This window comes from Colias croceus, chromosome 1 (assembly GCF_905220415.1).
Source record: "Colias croceus chromosome 1, ilColCroc2.1".
In the NCBI taxonomy this organism is placed as follows: domain Eukaryota; kingdom Metazoa; phylum Arthropoda; class Insecta; order Lepidoptera; family Pieridae; genus Colias; species Colias croceus.
In genome coordinates, this window is record NC_059537.1 from 7154300 (window position 1) to 7174462 (window position 20163).

A 20163-nucleotide genomic window follows, 5' to 3' on the forward strand; every position below is an offset into this window, starting at 1 on the left:
TTTTTTACAATAAATGTCTCGTTATGTTGTTAGTACCAATTTTATGCTTGGTTTAAATTTTTGATTCATTTTTATTTTATGATTCGTTTGATTTTATAATTCGTTTTGATTACCTTTATTAAATATTCTATCTTATAGGTACTTACCTAAGTAAATATTATGAATATACTACTTGCTTAGTAAAAGTTGAATTTTATTTTTCTCCATTGTGCCAACCCTGATGCCATTGTCTGACTTACTATGAAATATTATGAAATCACAGAACAGTAAGAACATAATAGAAGTGCGATGTGGGCGTGGCCCACGTGTCACTAGTAAGGTAAGATCACCTAACTCGCTCTCAGTTGTGCGCAGAAAAATATTCGAGTCGGTTGTCAACTGTCAAACCTTATTTCCATATTTATTCATTATTTAGAGCGTGTTGTTTTGTATTAGAGTGGAAAAATGATAGCAGACGAAATAATATCAGCAATCGAGGCATTTCATACCATCGGTAAGTCTTATTTTAATTTATTTTAAATATATTTTATGTTACAACTTCGCTTGTCGTAATTTGTCAAAAATTTATAAAAATATTAAGCCAAAATGTACCTTAATCCATAAGAAATAAGTACTAATATAGATTGAACAGCAAACAAGACTTTCTGGAATATTATTGAAATAAACAAACGAATGTCGGATTAGTGATGCATGTGGCGCATATCGACAGTATCGATACTTTAGAAAAGACAAACATTTTAAATATTAAATTTTATTCTATTTTTCCTTAGCTTTCATTTGTCCTATTTATTTATAGATTTTCGAAAGAGCCTAATTTAAAAGAGAAATGGATAATAAATGCAACGTGACGAGTTAACTGGATGCCGAACAGCAATAAGCAGTCTAACAAAGGCCACCGATACATCAAACCTACGGCAGTTCCAAGATTTAAAATAATGCATATTTTCTGTTTGTTTTGTAAATATAGATTTATACTATTCTATTCCGTTTTTTATTTAAATATAATAATATGAAAAGACGTACTTAGTAGTAAAAAACATACTCCAAAATGTGACACATTATCCTATACTCATATATTAGAAAGAAAAAAAAATGCACAAAAATATATTTATTTGTGAATTATCGATAACAAGGCTGACATCCCTTAGAGCATAGCATCAGGTTAATGTCAAGTTAATGTCATTAATTTAGAGTGACACAAATTTCAACCTTATCTTTATGTGTAGAGGTTCAAAGTTATATGTATTGAAAACCAACGCCATCTGTTGTGGAATAGCTGAATGTTTTCGAATTTGGAATTTCTGAGCAAAGAGAAACAAAACAGCTAATATACCTAGGGATGTTATACTAAAATAAACCGTAACTTGGTTCGTTAGGGTACATATTGAAATGCTGAATTTATAACCTAAGTCAGTTTTTACTCAAATTAAGCTGTCCAATCAAAGGCATAGTTTACTTGTAGTGTACTGTATAACTATCGGTTTAAATGTGTGGGTTTGGCGACACTGGTTTTCATACTAATGATGACATTATAGCACTTCTATTATGTTCTTACTGTTCTGTGTATGAAATGGATGGACAACTTTGCCATTGTCAATGTAGATTATTTCATAACCATAATATTGCATATATTATATTCTTTAAGTAAAGTATACCAAATTATTAAAAAGTGTCTCATAGATACTAATTGAAACTTTTATCATTTTTACAATAAATTCCAAATTGGCAATCTTGCCACATGCTACGGGTGTCTTTGCCACTTTCATTTAAGACCGCTGATCTTCTTATTATTGATTTTATGAAAAAAAACATTGATATGAAGGTAATCTCTGATATTTATTCTGTATATATTTCATGCAATAATGGTCTGAGATATTTATTTTCTGGTCTAAAAATTTTGAGAACTTTCTATCTCTATTGAAAAATGGCAAAGTTGCCAGATCTGACGGTAATGTTTTTATAAAATACAAAAAGTGTATGTTGGAAATACAATAAAAAAGTTTTACATATTTTATGCATTTATATTTATTATTTTAATAAGTAAGTAGGTATAACATAGTATAACATTAAAAAAAAATATGGCACATGTATTATTTAGGTATATGATGTTTTAGTTACTTCTTACTCTAAACAATTGTTACATAATATTAAAATACCAAATTAGATTCAAGTTTATCACTATTATCTTGATGAAAAAATTCAAGTAACTGTTTTTCATATTTATCTCTTTTTAAATAATGAATAATATCAGATCTCTCAAGGAAAGAATCTTCATCAATGAGGGTTTGGTAAATTTTTTTATTTTCTAACATATCCTCATCCTCTGGCAGTAATGTTAAGTAGCTTGCAACTGCTTTGCCAACATCATCTAGTCTGTCTAAATTGTAGTAAGATATTTGTAAGTAATTCAGCAGATCAGCTAGAAAATCTGTTCCAGAATTGTAAAGCGGTTTCAATTGGTCTTGACACCTTTGCTTACATGTTAAAAGAGATGCAATATAATTTGATATCACTATAGTAACTTCTGGAGACCATTCCTGTTCTGGTTGTTGTTCACATTCCATCCGACATTTATTTTCCCAGGCCAAGTAATCTACCAAGGTTTCTTCCATGTTGGCTATTGTTTCACCCCAGTTTTTTAATTTATATGATTTGAGACCCAATCTGTATAAAATTTGATAGTCTTCACTCTCAAGATCCACAACATTATTTATATCAACTTCAGGTTGCTGGGTGTAGTAGTCTAAATTTTTCTTCATGGCCGGATCCTCAGGGTGACCAACCAGGAAAGTATATGAAGCTGATGCAGCTTTGGGAAGAGCATACATTTGAAAGTAACACAGGTGTAAGTATTCATAGGGTTTTCTAGTTTGCATATTCAAAACAATTGCATCAGATACATTACTATACATATGAATATTTTCAAAGCCTTCCTGTTTACAATTCATCAGGCACTGTCTCGTTCTTATAAATAATTCGTATATTTTCAGATCCTCTATATTTTCATTCATGTTACTTATTTTAGCGTCATTTTTACACTTTAACCTACAATTGATAATTACGGTTTTATAAAGTTTATACAAATGCAGTGATTCTTCAAATTGCACTATACACTCAGACCATCTTTCGTTTGTATATGCGTCTAGTCCTTTTTGGTATGTGGAATCCAAAGATGAAAACTGTAATGAGTTAACTACAAAAAATGCATTGATGAATATTAATTTCCTTCCAAACCAACTCATGGTGATGTTTAAATTATCAATATAAGATAACTAAGGCCCAACTTTCAACTCTATTATTAACAAACATTTGTCTACATACCACGCGTTACATTACTATGTACTAACACATCATTCTCTAATAAACCGTACACGTATGACTTTTATTGTTTTATCGCAAATCGCATTGGCCATTGACTCCGCTGTGTAAGCTTTTGACCTATTTAATAATAATAACATATTCTGTTATGTAGAGCGGATATGACGGTATAATATCTTCTTTTTATTTCCTATAGTCTGAAACCACATCTGAAACATATAAATTATTATTTTGAGATTTTGATAATACTTATTTAAATTGACGATCACTATTTTACAAAGGTAAATGTATACAGGAATATTATATTCTTATTATATATCTTTTATATACTAAATTAAATACTACATATGGCACGTAATAATTATTAAACGTTTTTTATTTAACCGGTAAAAATTAAATTTGACATTTTTGTCTGATATCTTTTTTTCTTTGTCGTTGTGGCAAGAAGATTGGTCTATTTGCCACTGTCAACTGTCAAGTGCCGAAAGCCGAGTAAAAAAAAATGTTCAATAAAATCAATATTCAATAGTTTCTATATGAGTTTCTCATTGATTGAAGACGAACATCGTGAATGTCACCGTGAATGTGAATGTGTATGTTATTTGTATGTGTGTTTGTATGTTATGATTTGGATAAGATCACATAAGATCAAGGATAAGATGCTTGGGTGACTGGTGGGTGACTGTTATCTTTAGCATTTTTGCATGATTTATTCTGAGTGCCTAGCATTCATTTTTCAGTAGGTATATACAAAAGGTACTACTTAGTTACATGTTACATAATATTTGCATTCACTATATTATACGCATCGCGAGCTGAGCCGAACCTATTCGTGGACAAATCGTTCACTCTGTGGTTCAAACAATCACACTCTAAATGCTCTACACTGGACTGTTTTTGTTGTTGTGTGTTGTTTGGTGAGGTGAGGGTGAGGTTATTATATTTCCATTTTTCACTAAGCCATTTCAATCAATGAAAAATTACGCAATGTTACGCAATAATAACTTCATCGCTCATTCACTACACACTACACAGAGCAAGTAATATGATTCACGACATACACTATCTGAAGAAAATTAAGTAGTTTCAAACACCTTCTTTGTAAGTTCGCTGAAATCACTGAAATAAAGGATATTTCGTCAGAAAATCTCTTTACGTCACACGTCTTTACCCCCCTGAAGTCTGACAGTGTTATCCAACGGCCAAAAAATTTCCGTCACTTTACGATCTCAGCTAACAATAATCAATTGACCAATATTTATTTTTGCTTAGGTATATTAATTACAAATATTTCAATGACTTACAATAATTTAGTCCTTGTAGGAAATTGGAGTGAAGAAAGATTGAAAAATGAAGTAAGTCGTTTTTTACTACTTCCATGTGCATATTGCATGCGGCATATTTGAAGGTAGGCAATGAGAAAGTACCTACCTACCTATGTGGCAAAATAGGCGTCGATTCATGGAATAATATATTTTGTGAAGCATCATATTATCATACGGATAGCTGCATTTATCTGTGAATTTATATAAAATAGTGTTGTATTGATTATATAAAATGGTGTTGTATTGATTTTATGAGAGTGAGAAAGAAAGAAATGAACTCTTTATTTTTTGACAGTATGAATTCAAGATATTTTTGCGGAAAAGAGATAGAAAAGAGTTATTGCTTCAACGATCACGGACATTATTCAGCAACTTATTAAAAGAGGTAAAAGACACACTATAAGTTCTCATTAAATACATAATTATGAATAATGAAACTTAATTAGAAAAATATTGGACTACTGCACGTCCTGTCATTGAAAGAGATAACCACGAAGCACTTGAGAGCAGAATAATTGAACACCGGGTTCATATTATTGCATTCATCCCGTATTCATTTATATAAGAACTTCAAGACTTATTATTATTAATTAATATGGAAATTAAATGGGATGAATTTTCTTTAATACTTCCGATTGAGCTTATTTTCCGGAAAGCTCCAGATAACCAACTGTACGAACAAACAGATTATTAATCCCGGGAAAACATATCATTTACTTAACGATCCAGCCGTTTAGGAGTGACAAACACACGTACTTACAGATAATATGTATTATAATACGAACTAGTTTAAAAATCTATTGATCCGTTAGGTAATTAAGATTTTTATAAAATTGAAATGTTATTTTGGCGTTTTTCGCTCTGATATGTTTAAGTAATCAACGATATCAATTCCCTTGATTTGGGATTTCATATAACGTTATTGAAGTTAATGTTAATGAGCATTTTAATAAATAGGTGATATTAAAATTTCAGAGACCACTAGCAATTAGTGGCACTTTTGTACTCTTCGGATATAATGTTCAGGTCGTCGCATCCGATATGCCAGGTGAACCAGAAATGACTGGATTGAACTTTTATAACTTTAACACGTTGATTTTTTTATAAATGTATTACATATAAATATATTCAGTACTGAAAAATAATATAACATTATTTTATTATAAAAGAAGTCTGTAGTTGTTAGGGTAGGTGTTTGTGTCAGTAATATTATTTTGTAAACTAGAAACTATGTGTTTAATAGAATTCCTAAATAACACAAAAATGTATCCTCAGCTAAACAAAGCGGAGGGAAGCCACAATATGGTTTAGCGCTTTCTAGTCTGGTTAGCGAAAGGCAAGTGGATTTTATGCAAAACATAAACGATGGATGCCTAATGACTCTTTCTCCTATCACCACACCTTGTTGCCGGAATACTTTTGTTATACTAAGGTGAATAATAATTATTATCTTAAATTTTCCTGAATATACATTTAATTCTCACCACGTAAAAGTCCTGATGGATTATGCTGAAATGTTGAATGCATGCATTATGCATGTTTTTCGAAATTAACCGTTGTTAAAAATTTAGGTAGGTAAATCATATAAAAAAGTAATGTTGTTCATAACGTGAATCGGAAAAGCCCACCCTTGGTAACTGTTGTTACCTTAAACATTATAGAGTAGAAACAATCAATTTCTTCTTACAGTGCCAAAGATGAAAGTATTCACGGTATAAAGATGAACTATGGCGATGAATTTCTATTACGAGCAGAAAATTACGGTGATCCACAAGTGACTATCTACACCTCGTGTATTACTTCTTATTTATTCTAAGTTTATTATTGATTTTTAAAAATAATATAATTATTTGATTCAAAGGCGGCTCCATTATACGTTCGTTATACACCAGAGGGTGTGCCAGGTCCGTCAGATAGAATGCCAATACGACTGAGCGCTACAAAGGATTCAAATTGCCGATGGACCACTATGCCGTTGCTAGCAAAAGATAGACTTGAAGGTCTAGGGAGTCCTATAAAGGTGTATTGTAATATTTATAATTTTTAACCAGCGGTTAAGTTGTAGGTATTTGTGTGAACATATGACACATCTAAGTATATTGATTTATTACGGGTTTGGGTTGTGAAATCATTCACTGATTAGGCACTTGTTACAAGGATTTTTCCACTATTGTGTGTCTACAATAAAGTTGTTTTCATGTTGATGTTTTCAGACAGGAGCCAAACTCATCATAAAAAATTGTGTGGCTGATAAAAGTTTATGTGTGATGAATCAAAATTGGATGCAAACTTTTTTCGGTCCTGTAAGTTGGTTACCGCAAACTTCAATAAGAAATCCGTTTTGTACAAACATAACGATAAAAGTTTTGTGATTCCGAGAAACTTAACCAGAATTCTGTTATTGTGCTTTTCACATGTGGATCGCAATAAGACTGAGTCTTTAATTCTTCTTAGTGTTTGTTTTTCACTTTGAGATTAATGTTTTCATTCATGCAGATTAATAACACTACATATTCGTCCATAATCTTATGAGATAAGAAACATTTAGATGAAATACGTATCAATTGACGTGGCCTATTTTCATTTAACCTACTATATAATCGGGAAGCCTAAATTAATAGATAGTAATATAATCACAAATTAAATTATATAACATACTTATCTAGATGAAAACAATTTGTATCACTTTGTTTGCGTTAATTGATTCATAATTAAATATACAGGAGTGCGGGGTTACGTGTCGCAATTACATTGATATTCATAAAAGGTATACGGCGGAGAATATATTCACCCTAGTTAGCGACGTCGAGACTAAAACTAAGGAATAGAGTTGGATTAGAGGATAAACTAAAACTAAATTACACAAGAAAAAAATATAATTTGTTGTTAAAAAAGAAAAAAAAAATTTTTTTCAAAAGATAAAGGTAAGTAAAATGCCTGTGTATTTTCTGATTGTGATATGATACCTATTATGTGTATTTCTTGTACTTGGTAAATTTTACAAACTTTACAAATAAAGATTATTACTTACACACTCTCGTTGTAATTATTGAATTTTTCATTACCTACTGCTTTCTATTCATCAGAAGTTTATTTAATTCCTATTTCCTATTACATATTGTTTTTAAGATTGAATGATTACTTTATTACTGATTAGATAATTCTTTCAAATTAATTGTAAATTTAGCAAAAACGTTTCATAAAAATCTGTCCATTCGGTTTTACGTATATAAACCGGCAAAAATAGCAAGCTTGTGTTACATACTCGTATGAAGACGATAGATTTTTTTCTAGATTTTATTCAATGTACAAGCACAGAATACACAATAGTAGCTAAACGCTACAGAACGGACACTCTCCGCCTCCCGCCAAAATTAAACACTTACCTCACCCCGCACGATCAGACATGTTATGGTACCCATTTCCCCGCAAGGACGATACCAACGACGTCTTTAGACGAAACGCAACGAAGATTGACAACATTAATCAAATTGACTTAAAGCAATTTTATTATTTTGGATTTGTGATTATCGTTTTTCGTAGAAAATGGTTAGATATTGTGCTGTTTACGGATGTATTTCATCAGAAAAACGCGAATTTTTTTTTACGCTAGTCACAAATGTGCCAACCATAAAGAGTTTACACACACATTTGCAGTCTCTACAGTGTGACTGTCAAAACTATAATTTTGTATGGAGTGTCCGGGGTGTGGTACAAGTACAATTGAACTCTACAATTTTATCTATTATATAAAAATCAATGCCACTTTTCGTTGTAATTCCATAACTCGAGAACGGCTGAACCGATTTCGATAATTCTTTTTTTATTATATTCCTTGAAGTACGAGGATGGTTCTTATGTAGAGAAAACGTTAATATGTACCACGGGCGAAGCCGGGGCGGACCGCTAGTTTTTTATATATATATATAACACCTTTATAACACAATAACAGGAATACTTCATAGGTGATAGGTTTACTTCTTCGTTTACATTTTTCCACTATTTGTCAAATTGACATCCATTTTTGAACGAAATATTGAATTTTATTGTGCCTATTTTAGCTTTTTTGTAGGTATGTTTTAATCGTGATAATTCTCACATCGATGTCTAAACAAGAAGAAGATAAGGGCATTGTGTATTGTAATAGAGTTCGTCTCGGTAATTGGTATGAAGCCTCGAAATTAGAAGAGGTAAAAAAGCGACAAACTGTATCATATAATATATGTACCTATACTGTAGAATTAGTACTTATTTACTAGGTATTTGAGTAAGTATTTTATAGAAGAATACACTACCTATATTTTAACATGTACATTAGAAAATTTAATAGGATTCAATATTATGTGCAAAATTAAAGAAGGATACACACAGATTTATACAAAATAGGAGGAGGTACCTCCTTAAATCGAAATTTAACATGTTTCACTGGGTTGGAATGAAAACCAAACGGATTGGTTATTGGAGGTTAATTTGTAGGGATTTATCGAAGCCACGGTTCAGTTTACAGTTTAACGTTCTCTCATAAAATTTTATAACCGCAATATGAAGATAATTGTTTATTATGGTCTCAATATTATAGCAGTAGCACGGCGTAGCAATTGCCCTTATTACACTTTTATTTCCATTTCCTTTTTAGTTCAATGAGCGGTGATATTGCTGTTAGATAGCTTTTGATAAAAGTGTTTTAATATTTTCTGTACCTAAAATTTACGATAAGCATGATATTGCAGTACAAGCTAAACAAATTTCTCGAACAAATGAAATCAGGGAATTTAATGTTGGCGCGGTTCCGCAAAATGACTGAAAACCTTAACAAGCCCACTGTATTGACTCAATCGTCGGGAAGTATCAGTTTTGGAGCGAAAATTGCCCTCCTCGCTCCCCACGTGCCAGGTTAGCAATAAAATAAGAATGACGTTTTTCCAATAGTGTGAAAAGGGCACGGGTTTTATTGAAATAGGTACGCAAAATCGACACTTGTACTGACATCCAATGTAGGAAGGTCATAATTTCATAATATATTGACATTTTGTTATATTGCACGTTCACGGGCTTCGAAAAATAGTATTCAGATCCGCTTGCATATATATTCACACCTATACCTTTTCCTCTTCTAAGTATGTCATGTAGAGCCTTGGTCCAACCCGATTATAGAAACAGTTCATTTGAAGATTTGCTTTTCAAAAATCTGCCTTCTGAAAATAGTAGATACCTAAATCAATTGGTCCAATTTCCGTTCCTTTGTTTAATTTTAGATTCTTAATATATATGAAATGAATTGTGGTTGATAAAAAAGCACATTACCTATATACGGGATTTCCGCTGTATAATTAATAAAAAAATATATACCTATCAATTGTCAGCCTCGGATCCTCCTGTAGAGGACAAAAAGGGATTATTACTAGGAGGACGCTTGTCTTCCACTGAAATAAACTATTCACAAGATCTCGAAGACGGATGTGCAGTTGTGGGACTGTGTGACTTGCAGCCCACTGAAAGGAATACATTCATCATAACAAGTGCCGACTATTGCAACCGCGAAGGAGAACAACTCAAGTATAATCAAGAGTTCCTTCTTGCTCTATCCTCTTCCGTAGCTAAAAACAAGGTTCTTAGATATGCCTTTTTCTTTGGTATTCTTTAGTTTATAAAGGTTTTATATTTTGTGCTTAAAATTAAATATCGAGGTTAAGTATTTTTTCACAATATAAAATATAATTTTTAATGAGATCGTTCTGACCTCGGCCGGGTTGAGCCGGGAGTAAGAAAAAAATAGAGCTGAATTAAGTATATAATTTTTCTATTGGTGGGAAAAAAAATCGAAATCAAAATCAAAATCGGTCAAGTATATATCGATTACCGCGAATAAATTTAGTTAGAAACAAATCTTTCTTCTCTTCACTATACGCAAACAATTACCTACATACGATCTAAGATCAAACGCCATAAACGTTTGGTTCGAAAAGGATTAAAGATTTGCGTCGTAACAACGAGACACTTACTCCACAGCCACTTTACCTTAGATACGACCCCAACCCAATTCCGGGGTTGTGCGGGATGTACCCTTTGTATCTCAGCAAGCATTACGTCTCCAACACTAGATGGCGCGTCCTACCCGTTCAGAGTCCTAATATTACCAGATTCGAACAGGAGGGAAACCCAGTTCAAGTGAGTTTTCCTTTTAAGTATATTTTTGTTTGTTCCGCTGTTTACATGATACATGTCTTTAAATTTTCAGGTGAATACGGACATTATAATCAACCATTGTGCCACTAATGTTAATTTGGGATTAAATGTCGGTTGCTGGGCTATGGGGTTTTATGGCAAAGTTTGTATTGGTTTATTATTCTGAACGTGGTTATTCTCTGAAGTTACTTTAGAAAATGATAACATTGTCATCGTGCCTTCTCAGGTTTGCGCGCCTTTAATGAAGACCTGTTTAGACGTTTATGGTAAAGAGTTACCAAATAATATTTGGCAAATTTATGTACCAATAGCAAGTTGATGGTGAACTTAAGAAATCTCGTAATAACAACAATCACATCACAATGAATTATTATAATAAAGTCATTAATCTATTTCACTGTGTAGTTTTGAGTGTCCCAATAGTCCTTAAACGTAAACGTACTTCCCATGCATGTTTACTCATTCATGCAAGATGGGCTTAATGGATTTGGATGAAATGGTTATATTAATGACATGTAGGTCACCTGGTTTCATAGATTTTCAGGATTAGGATGAATAATTTTCGGAAAAATGGAGTGAGCTAGCCAAACGATATCGGGGCACCCAGTTGGTCCTATAAATCCTAATATAAGGAAAACAGTTGAATATGAATTTATCACTAGTAGGTATCATAAAATATTATATATAGAAGAAAGTCGTAGACTAAGCCTCGTTATTGTCTCATTTATTATACACCACAATATCTAAAGGTTTCCAACTTCTACGTCATCTTCAAGAACATGAATAAGTCATGTGCTTCGTTAAGATCTGATCTGAAAATATCATGAATCACAGATCAATTCTTTTATTCTAATGAGCAGAAGAGTTTTTTTATAACCTGTTTTCTTTTCATCTTTTATGTTCCTGTAAAATATCGAAGCGGTCTCCACGGTCATTGTTGCATGAAAAGTTTACCATGTTAATTACACTTTTTGTTTCTGTTAATTTGGCATCACTTCATGTGAAACGCAATTAAAATATTTATCGTTTCATTTATGTAAGGGGTAATTATTGCAAATTGAACAATAAACAGTAAGTACTAAAAGGCTTTTCAGTATGAATTTCTGTGTTTTAATTTTTAAGTTTTCAATATATAATTTCAATGTATCGTCGTAAATTACCTAAATATAAATAATAATAAATAAATCATGAATTCTAATTTTTAACAATGCTCGCATATTGCGCTCTAGTTGGATCTTTTTGTCTTTGAATATAGCTATTCTAGATTTTCTTGTGAATGCATTGCCTTTTATTAATACAATCTTTTAAGGTTCTTTTTGGTTTATCCTTTTATGTCCTCGCCGGAAAGAATGAGTCTTTTATGTATCCAGTAGAGTAAGCTACATGTACAATTTTATTTAACTGGCAGCGACCTACTTGCTGCGTATTCTCTTATATGAGCATCATTTTAATTAATATTGTAGGCAGTAATGGAAATTTTTGTTAAATAGGCCGTACTTTATTGAAGTTTTAAAGTGTGTCGGTAGGAGCATGCTCCACTTTTTTCTTGATTGCATGTAGGTACCAGTATATGAATTTATAGAACACATTGAAAGCAATAGGAATCAGAACAAAGCAATTCAATGGTGCAATGAAATTGCGTTCATAAGTATCTGTAATTGTAAATTCTCGTAGTTTATTTTAAATTAACATTATATCTAATAATAAAAGAGCGTAATATAAATTGCTACACCTTTATTACATTGCAATGCTTGAGACTGAAAATTTAATTAAACAACCTCCGACGCGACATTGCTTTTGCATCTTCATGCATGAGGAAATTGTAATAGGAGAAATGCATTATTAAGGAAACGGGACGGAATATTTTCATTGAATAACACAAAGTAAAGACGCATAGAGCACAAATGGCTCTAAAAGAAGAAGCAAAGCTTACGTGTCTAATTCATATTAATTATCTATACCTACTTATTCATAATTTGATAATTAATTAATAAATACTTTTTTCAAGTTCGCGAAACAATAATAATTATTAAACAAATTTCGAGGATACTTAAGAGGCTTTTACACAGTTAAAACTTGGCATAGTTTCAGTTGAGCCTGAAACTTAGCAGCCCACATACTCCAAGGTAACTATATAATGGTATGAGATTTAAGATAGGTATCTGATATCGTTTTAATCAGCTTTTAGTAGTATTTACTTATTTGTATTCATAACAATAGTAAATATCTTCAAAGACCGTTTGCGAGCGGCATGCTTGTATTTAATTGAATTTCGGTTTATTGGCTGACTCTGAAACTCGTAGGTGTCGACACACGGCAAATAGTGTTCGTGAAGGTAGCGAAATTTCGAAAGTAATGTCCTTTAAGAGCATCGGGTAAGTGAAGTTGAATGGATGCAGAGCACGTCGCAGAGCTTGATTCACGCGTGACTAGCTGCTCTTGCAACAATTTCACGTGTTTGCTTGTATTAAGGTGCCTTGAGATATTGTTCAGCAGTTAGCCATAAGCCAAGGTACACAGCATTCTGCTCCACGTCTATACCATATTGTCGAGTTACAGATTTACACAATTATTCAAAACATATACGTTGTTGCTACCGTCTATACATCCAACATTTATTAATGTCAGCTACACAACAACCTAAGAAGTCAAATTGTGTGTGATAATTGTCGTCAATTTGCGTAGCATCCGGTGGTATTTGAGCGTCTTTTCTCATAAAATGCCGTTCATTAACGCCGGGAATGGTCCCGATGACAATTCTAAAAACTTCTACCGAGAGAACAAAGGTTTATCATTGCGGGAGGCATTGATGCGACGGCTGTTTATCTGTCCCCTCGCTGTACAAATGAACTGAATTACTTCGTAGTATGGAGATCCATCTGAACGTATTTAAAATTCTCTCATAATTTCGTAATAAAACTCTCAATTGTTTCACGCTTTCATACTACGTACCGTCGATTCTTCAGTAAAGTATTAATCAAGAAGGTAATTGCATGTTTTATGCATATCAGATGATGGAAGAGATATTTTTTTAATTTATTAATTAACATATAACAATGTTCTAGGTATATATATATTTTACTGTGAATGTGTGATATGAGTGTATATCGCTATTCACTAAATTCGCTGGCATTCAGCATTACATCAGTTTAATTCTAGTATAAATCAAAATAAGTCATTGTTATAACATGGGCTTATTATTTTAGGTAAAATTTCTTTTTTGTTTCAATGTTGATACAGTTGTAGCCCAGCGGTAACCTTTCTCACGTTAATAATTCATGGTTCGACGATGTCCGTGAAACTTTTTGTTATTATGTTTAATTGTTTATCGTATTGAAAAATATATTTCACAGAGATAATTATAATACATATTCAGGAGTATTTTGGGACATTGTTAATAATACAGATTAGTAAGATTAAGTATAAATACATTTTCCAAAAATAAACATGGCGCGACGCATTTAATATGGAAATATTATACACCATTATTCATGATTCGAATTTAAATCATTAGGTAATAGGTATATTTATTTTGTCTTTCCAAAAATTTTGCATCTGTTACGTATACTCCGGGTTCCAAACCGTTGTTGTATCAAGTCTATAGATATAATTAGATACTAAAGTAGATATTTACCCTAGACATTTTTCTATGAAACAAAACCTTAAAAGTTGTTACTTGGTTGTTTAAACAACATTTTTCCAAAAGCATAATATTCAATTTTGATAAATGTTTCACAGCATTATGTAAAAAAATATTGTAGCGTAAAATTCGCACTTTAGTAACGATAGGGCATAATTTGCAAGTATCATATTCTGTGAAAACTTCAGACATCATTAAAACTTATTAGGTGGAAAGATCCCCGCCATGGAAACCAAGATCCCTCTTAAATTATGTTTTTTCACAAGTGTTTCCTTTAAGCTGCGAAAAGTATTGAGAAGGTATGTAAATAATGCAAGGAAACTAGAAATTGTATACAGATTCTATAAATTGATTCAGTTTGTTCAATTAATTTGTGAAATCTGTAAAACAGGATAGTTAAAAGTAAAATTATTATAACTACAAAAGTAATTATCTATTAGGTATCTACTCTATTATGACGACAAGATTTCTATTCAGGTTTATGAGGTATGTAAAATAACACAATATAAAATTTGGATTGAAATGCCAAACAAAAAGCATTTTAATTTACTTACCGCCCTAAGACAAAAGGACCTTTCCTTGTTCAAGTAAACATGTTTTTCTTTATTGAAATAATAATATGTTGTTCGCTGTATTTAGGTACATGAGTATTATTATGGAAAAATATAATCGTCACTGTTATTATAAGCTCTTTACAAAAAAAAAGTAAAGAAGAATAAAATTTGTGAACATAATTTTATTAACTTTTACAATAGTGTCATACCTACTTAACCTAATAAAAATAGTTTTTCAGAGTAGGCATACTCTGAAATTTTTAGTTAAGTTTATTATTTGATACATAGGTGCATAGGTACCTATTCAAATTTTTGTAATGCCTATTCGTTGCGGAATTGTGCGGTTGAGAAAAACGGGTTCTGACAAAAAAAAAAGAAAAAAAATTCAAAATATGTTTAAAAATCAAAAATAAATGGTAAGTATGAAACTTTTGAATTACAGACGTGCTTCAGCTTACCTTAATCTTATACTCTATATATCCTTGGCAAAAGGGGTGTTTGGTTCCCGATTAAACGGAGTTCAGTTTTTTAAATCTAAATCTAAAGCGTATCTGTCTTGGCAGTAGACTGGGCAGAAATAAAAGTAGATATCCAGTCATCTTAATAAGTATACAAAACTACCTACTACATAATATTATTTTTCTGTTTTTCTAAAAATTTCCAATGTGTTCCAGCTATTACATTAATAAAATGCTGAAATCCGAAGTTTTTCAATTTAGTTAAAAGACGTATAATACAAACGTAGGTACAGTATAATAAATATTTTCCAGTCGACAAACAGGCCTGAGGGAGCACTACATTAAATAATATCGACATACGCAAGCCAATTTCGTACTTTCCGTTAAGCTTATTTCAGGCTTTCCATACGCAAATATTTTCGATACGAAGTGGATTTGGTATTCATTTTAGGGTTATACCTCTATATTATTAAAGCAGAGGAAGACTTTAGAATTTCAATAACAGATCCGTCTGAAACCTAAATTAAAGACCTATTTAATTTAAGGGTTTCTTATGTGTTATAATTGTGTATAATATGGATATAAGGCTAGATGAAATTACAATAATTAATTATGAAATTTCTAAATGAAATTAATTGAACTTTATCGTTTTCGGCAATTTATTGAACGCGTGTCATTGCGAATTTAAGATATATAAAGAATTCGGTTAATAATAGATAATTTATATTAAAAAATAATCAAGATTAAAAATTTGAATTGAAATTTTATCGAAACTAATATCACAATAACAAATTTTTGGGATAAAATAAAAAGTGAACACCAAATAAACGAGAATATTCACATTCCATTTTCCAAATAACCTTTAACATTTAATTTATAAAAGTAACTAATACACTTACTCCGTTTTCTCCTGGGATATGCAGGAGTTAAAATAATCCCAAGCAATAACACTTTTCTGACCTACCAACAAATTACATTAACATAGAAAGCTAAACATTACAATAATTATAATGTATTGTAATATTAATCAAGCTGCCAAGTTTATAGCGTGTCGCAGATTGCCACTCCACGGCACTATTCTAATACAATGCTATTAAGCCCATTATACTATTAAAACCCATTAGCATTCCTTTGTTACAACCCAAAATCCATTTCATATTCATCAAGCTATTGTAAAAATAAGATACATTTACTGGTAGATGAAGTAATAGTACTTATTTTGCTATTCCGCTTCATAAGATCTAATACTGAACCTTTTCCGTATATATTTCGACGTTATACTTAATTCAGCTAGTAAATCCCTGGTTGCTTTGAAATTATCAATTTTAAGCGATCAGACGGCCTATTAAACTTTTTCAGTGGGCCGGTTGTAAACAGGCAATATACCTACTGAATATTTAAATCTATACATATAATAAATCTGTAGAAGGGTCAATTCTGTACATTGAAAATATTGAAAAAATAAATACCTAGCAGGGGGTGTTACTGGATCGATACAAAGCCCAAATATGTGATTAAAAAAATTTTTGTCTGTCTGTCTGTCTGTCTGTCTGTATGTTCAGGCATCACGTGAAAACTAACGGCTCGATTTCGATGAAACTTGGTATAATTATACCTTATTATCCTGGGCATAAAATAGGATACTTTTTATCCCGGAAAAATACGTAGAAAAAAAAATCTTAATTTTTCTTAATTTTTCCGCGCGGACGGAGTCGCGGGCGGAAGCTAGTATCAAATAAAAATATATCGAATGAGAATATAGACTTATAGAGCTTTTAGGATTTACAAATTTTTGATTTTTTTTGAAGAATATTCATATAGCAATTTGCTATATATCCTTACCATTGGTTTGCTATATTTTGTACATACCTATTATTATATTCTGTTATATTATATTATTTGGGGGCAATTTTTCAATCCTTGTAAGTATAAAACTTATCGGCTTACTTATTTTGCTCGTAAAACGTGCCATGGTCTCAAGCAAAATTCTTAATTTACTAAGTTACTTAGTTTATTTATGCTTTATCTAAAAATATTTTTTCATATACCTATGAATATACAGCGCGAAGAAAAAATACGAATGATAAATATCTTCATCAATGAATATTTATGTATGACAGTCACATGGAAGGGGAGGGCACGCGTGAAAAACATGAATCTTCATATCATGAAAGGTAAAGGCAAAAAACGTTACTATTTGTGAATACGTAGGCATATCCTTTTTTTATACCACCATAATATCATAGCAAAGAAAAACAACACTTTAATTACAGAAAATAAACAAGCTACATAATATGATAGAAAATAAGGTTATCCAATTTCCCCTTCCTATTTTTACCTTTTACCTTAATTTTTATTTATTGGATCTAGTAGAGTAAAAGAAGAGAAGATTATGTGGAAGTATAATTAGAACTTAAAAACTGTTTCTTTTTTAATATTTTATGGTTTTAATCATATCGAACGGTATACGCAGTCCGTTTATATATTTCATAAAGAGTTACAGATTTTAATCAAGTTGGTACTTGGTAATGGGGAGTTATAATATGAAGGAAGTTGTTCATGTTTTCACGTATCAGTTATAATACTTTAACAATTTGCTGCACGGCGAGAGAATAGCTTTTGAACTAAATCGTTCTTACTTTGCCATAGTGCGGGGATACGAGTGCACCAGCAATTTTAAACTCTAATAGCAGCTCGTCTTTCCTTTGAGGCTCTTTCACGCCACACTTTGTTTGAATTATTCATACGTTCTGTTAGATATCTATGAAATCGAACGTCGTCTAAATGTTAGACTTCCTATACGAGCCGTATGTTATTCCAATACCATTTGCATTATTTAATTCCGAAAGAATCTACCCTTTTTTAATGTAATTAAAATGACATTAAAAGAAAGCGAAGGAATGAATTTAAATGAACAATGTAGAGTGTTGACTCAGTAAAGCCATCAATCTCGAGGAGGGACGACATGAGGGTCCATTTCACGAAAGTCTTTCAACAAACTTTTGTATTGGCCCTTTGATAAATAGTGGACAAGTTCAGATCACCGGACCGTTGTCTGTGATAAATTAATAATGAATTTTTCACATCGGAGTTACAAAGAGAAAAGCGCGTTAAATGGTTTGTTCATTTCAACGCAATTTAGCGAAAGAATTTAAAATTACTTATTACCTCATTAAATTTACTTAAAAACCTAAATATCAGTAGTGTCGAACACAAAAAAAAACAGTTTGAAATTATTTTCTGTTATTTTGTTTGTTTTTCAGAAATTTCAATGTCTATCTACCAATGAAAAAGTTATAATGATAACCATGCATAGACAAAACTATTCACGCGCATGAAGTTGAAACGTTGGTTTAATGCTCTGGTTGAAACAGATGTAGGTACTTACCCGCAATTTACTTTTTACCGAACTTTTATCTGAATTTCAAATGAAAACTAGTAAAGAAATATTATAGTAAGTTTACAACCCTAGGTAATTACTAATTAATGATATAAATATCTTGCGCCAATTATATAAAGATTAATTTAACTAACAGTTCGTTAATTAGAGCGTTGCCATTTGGTTCCAGGATTTGGAGGTGGAAACTGTCGGTGTAACAATTAGTTAGCGTCGCATCTGCAATGCTCTAAGATTTCAGCGAGGGTTTAAACAAGGCTACGTTAGTTTCATAGAACTAAGATCCGACGTAAATACTGACGTTCGTTTGTTTAAGTTTAATTCCAACGATGTTTATCTTTGTGAGTAAAAGTAATGTTTTAACGGACTGGACTATAACAATGTTTTATTTTCTTACCCTAACGTAGTGCCACGTAAAGCGTTGTTACTTAATTAGTTGTTGTTCCAAACATTGTAATTAAGGAGAGTAGGTACCAGAGGAGACTTATAAGCCATGGGAATTTTACTACGATTGAACACACGTAGGTATTTGATTTTATACTACGTACTACTTACTACTACTACTACTACTACTACTACTTGTGTTCTATCTGAATTCCTTTACAGGAAAAACAATTGTTAAGTTTTTGATTTTAACATCGTGTTTAATAATCTCCGAAATTAAACACATTTAATTCATTTGTAATGTGAATATTCAAAAGGTAATTTATCTATAATTATCACATTTTGTCTCAACGTTTCAATCACTTTACAGTGAGAGTGGTCTGAATCACCATCCAAGCTATTGAAAATTCTATCATGTTCGAATGTATAATACTCGCTAGCTTAAACCATACACTACACGTAAATTGTTAAACTCGACGTAACTGAGCTGCGTGTATGGGCTCACAAAGCTCCATTGCAGACATGACGGACACTTTGAATAAAAGGACGAAGCATTCAAAGAGATTTGGAGAGTGCTACTCCTAATTCAAGGGCATGCGCTACAGGTCAACCACTCAGAGTGAACTCTAAATGGTTATGTCTTTATTTTATGGTCGAAAATAGGTGAAATTAGAAATGATACATAATGTTACAGACGTTTATGTAAGTAATTGCAATATTGATTTAAATAGTTCCTATGTTAGTTTTATTTCCTCATCTCGTTGATACTTCACAACGCAGAGCTCCACAGAGGGACGAGGGTGGGTTCACTGTTATTAATAAATTTGATACAACGGCATATTGTTCATAACATCATTTGTTGTAAGTAGACAAAGTTACCATAACATTTTATATGATGTAA

At 31.6% G+C, this 20163-nt stretch overlaps 2 protein-coding genes and 1 long non-coding RNA gene across 4 annotated transcripts; 2 read left to right on the top strand and 1 right to left on the bottom strand.

Annotated features, from left to right (window-relative positions):
* Window positions 1-2007: 2007 nt before the first annotated feature.
* LOC123694315 (cartilage-associated protein-like) lies at window positions 2008-3638 on the bottom strand. Of its 2 annotated transcripts, none has more exons than XM_045639728.1 (2): window positions 3322-3638; window positions 2008-3045 (listed from the first exon to the last, which is right to left on the bottom strand). In XM_045639728.1, the coding sequence occupies exon 2, from the start codon at window positions 3009-3011 to the stop codon at window positions 2148-2150; it is 864 nt and encodes a 287-aa protein (XP_045495684.1). In that variant the 5' UTR covers window positions 3012-3045; window positions 3322-3638; the 3' UTR covers window positions 2008-2147. The 2 variants fall into 2 exon arrangements, with proteins under 2 accessions (XP_045495684.1, XP_045495675.1); XM_045639719.1 differs by having other exon boundaries at window positions 2008-3193; window positions 3322-3636.
* Window positions 3639-4408: 770 nt separating this feature from the next.
* On the top strand, window positions 4409-11187 carry LOC123694327. The gene is made up of 12 exons (XM_045639741.1): window positions 4409-4673; window positions 4939-5028; window positions 5619-5691; window positions 5919-6075; window positions 6333-6417; window positions 6505-6663; window positions 6857-6946; window positions 9374-9536; window positions 10007-10251; window positions 10653-10811; window positions 10882-10971; window positions 11056-11187. Exons 1-12 carry the CDS (start codon window positions 4614-4616, stop codon window positions 11146-11148), a joined length of 1464 nt encoding a protein of 487 aa, XP_045495697.1. The 5' UTR covers window positions 4409-4613; the 3' UTR covers window positions 11149-11187.
* Window positions 11188-17908: 6721 nt separating this feature from the next.
* On the top strand, window positions 17909-19253 carry LOC123693622. Its single transcript, XR_006751708.1, has 2 exons — window positions 17909-18935; window positions 19051-19253. It is a non-coding gene; the product is annotated as an uncharacterized LOC123693622 (long non-coding RNA).
* Window positions 19254-20163: the final 910 nt, after the last annotated feature.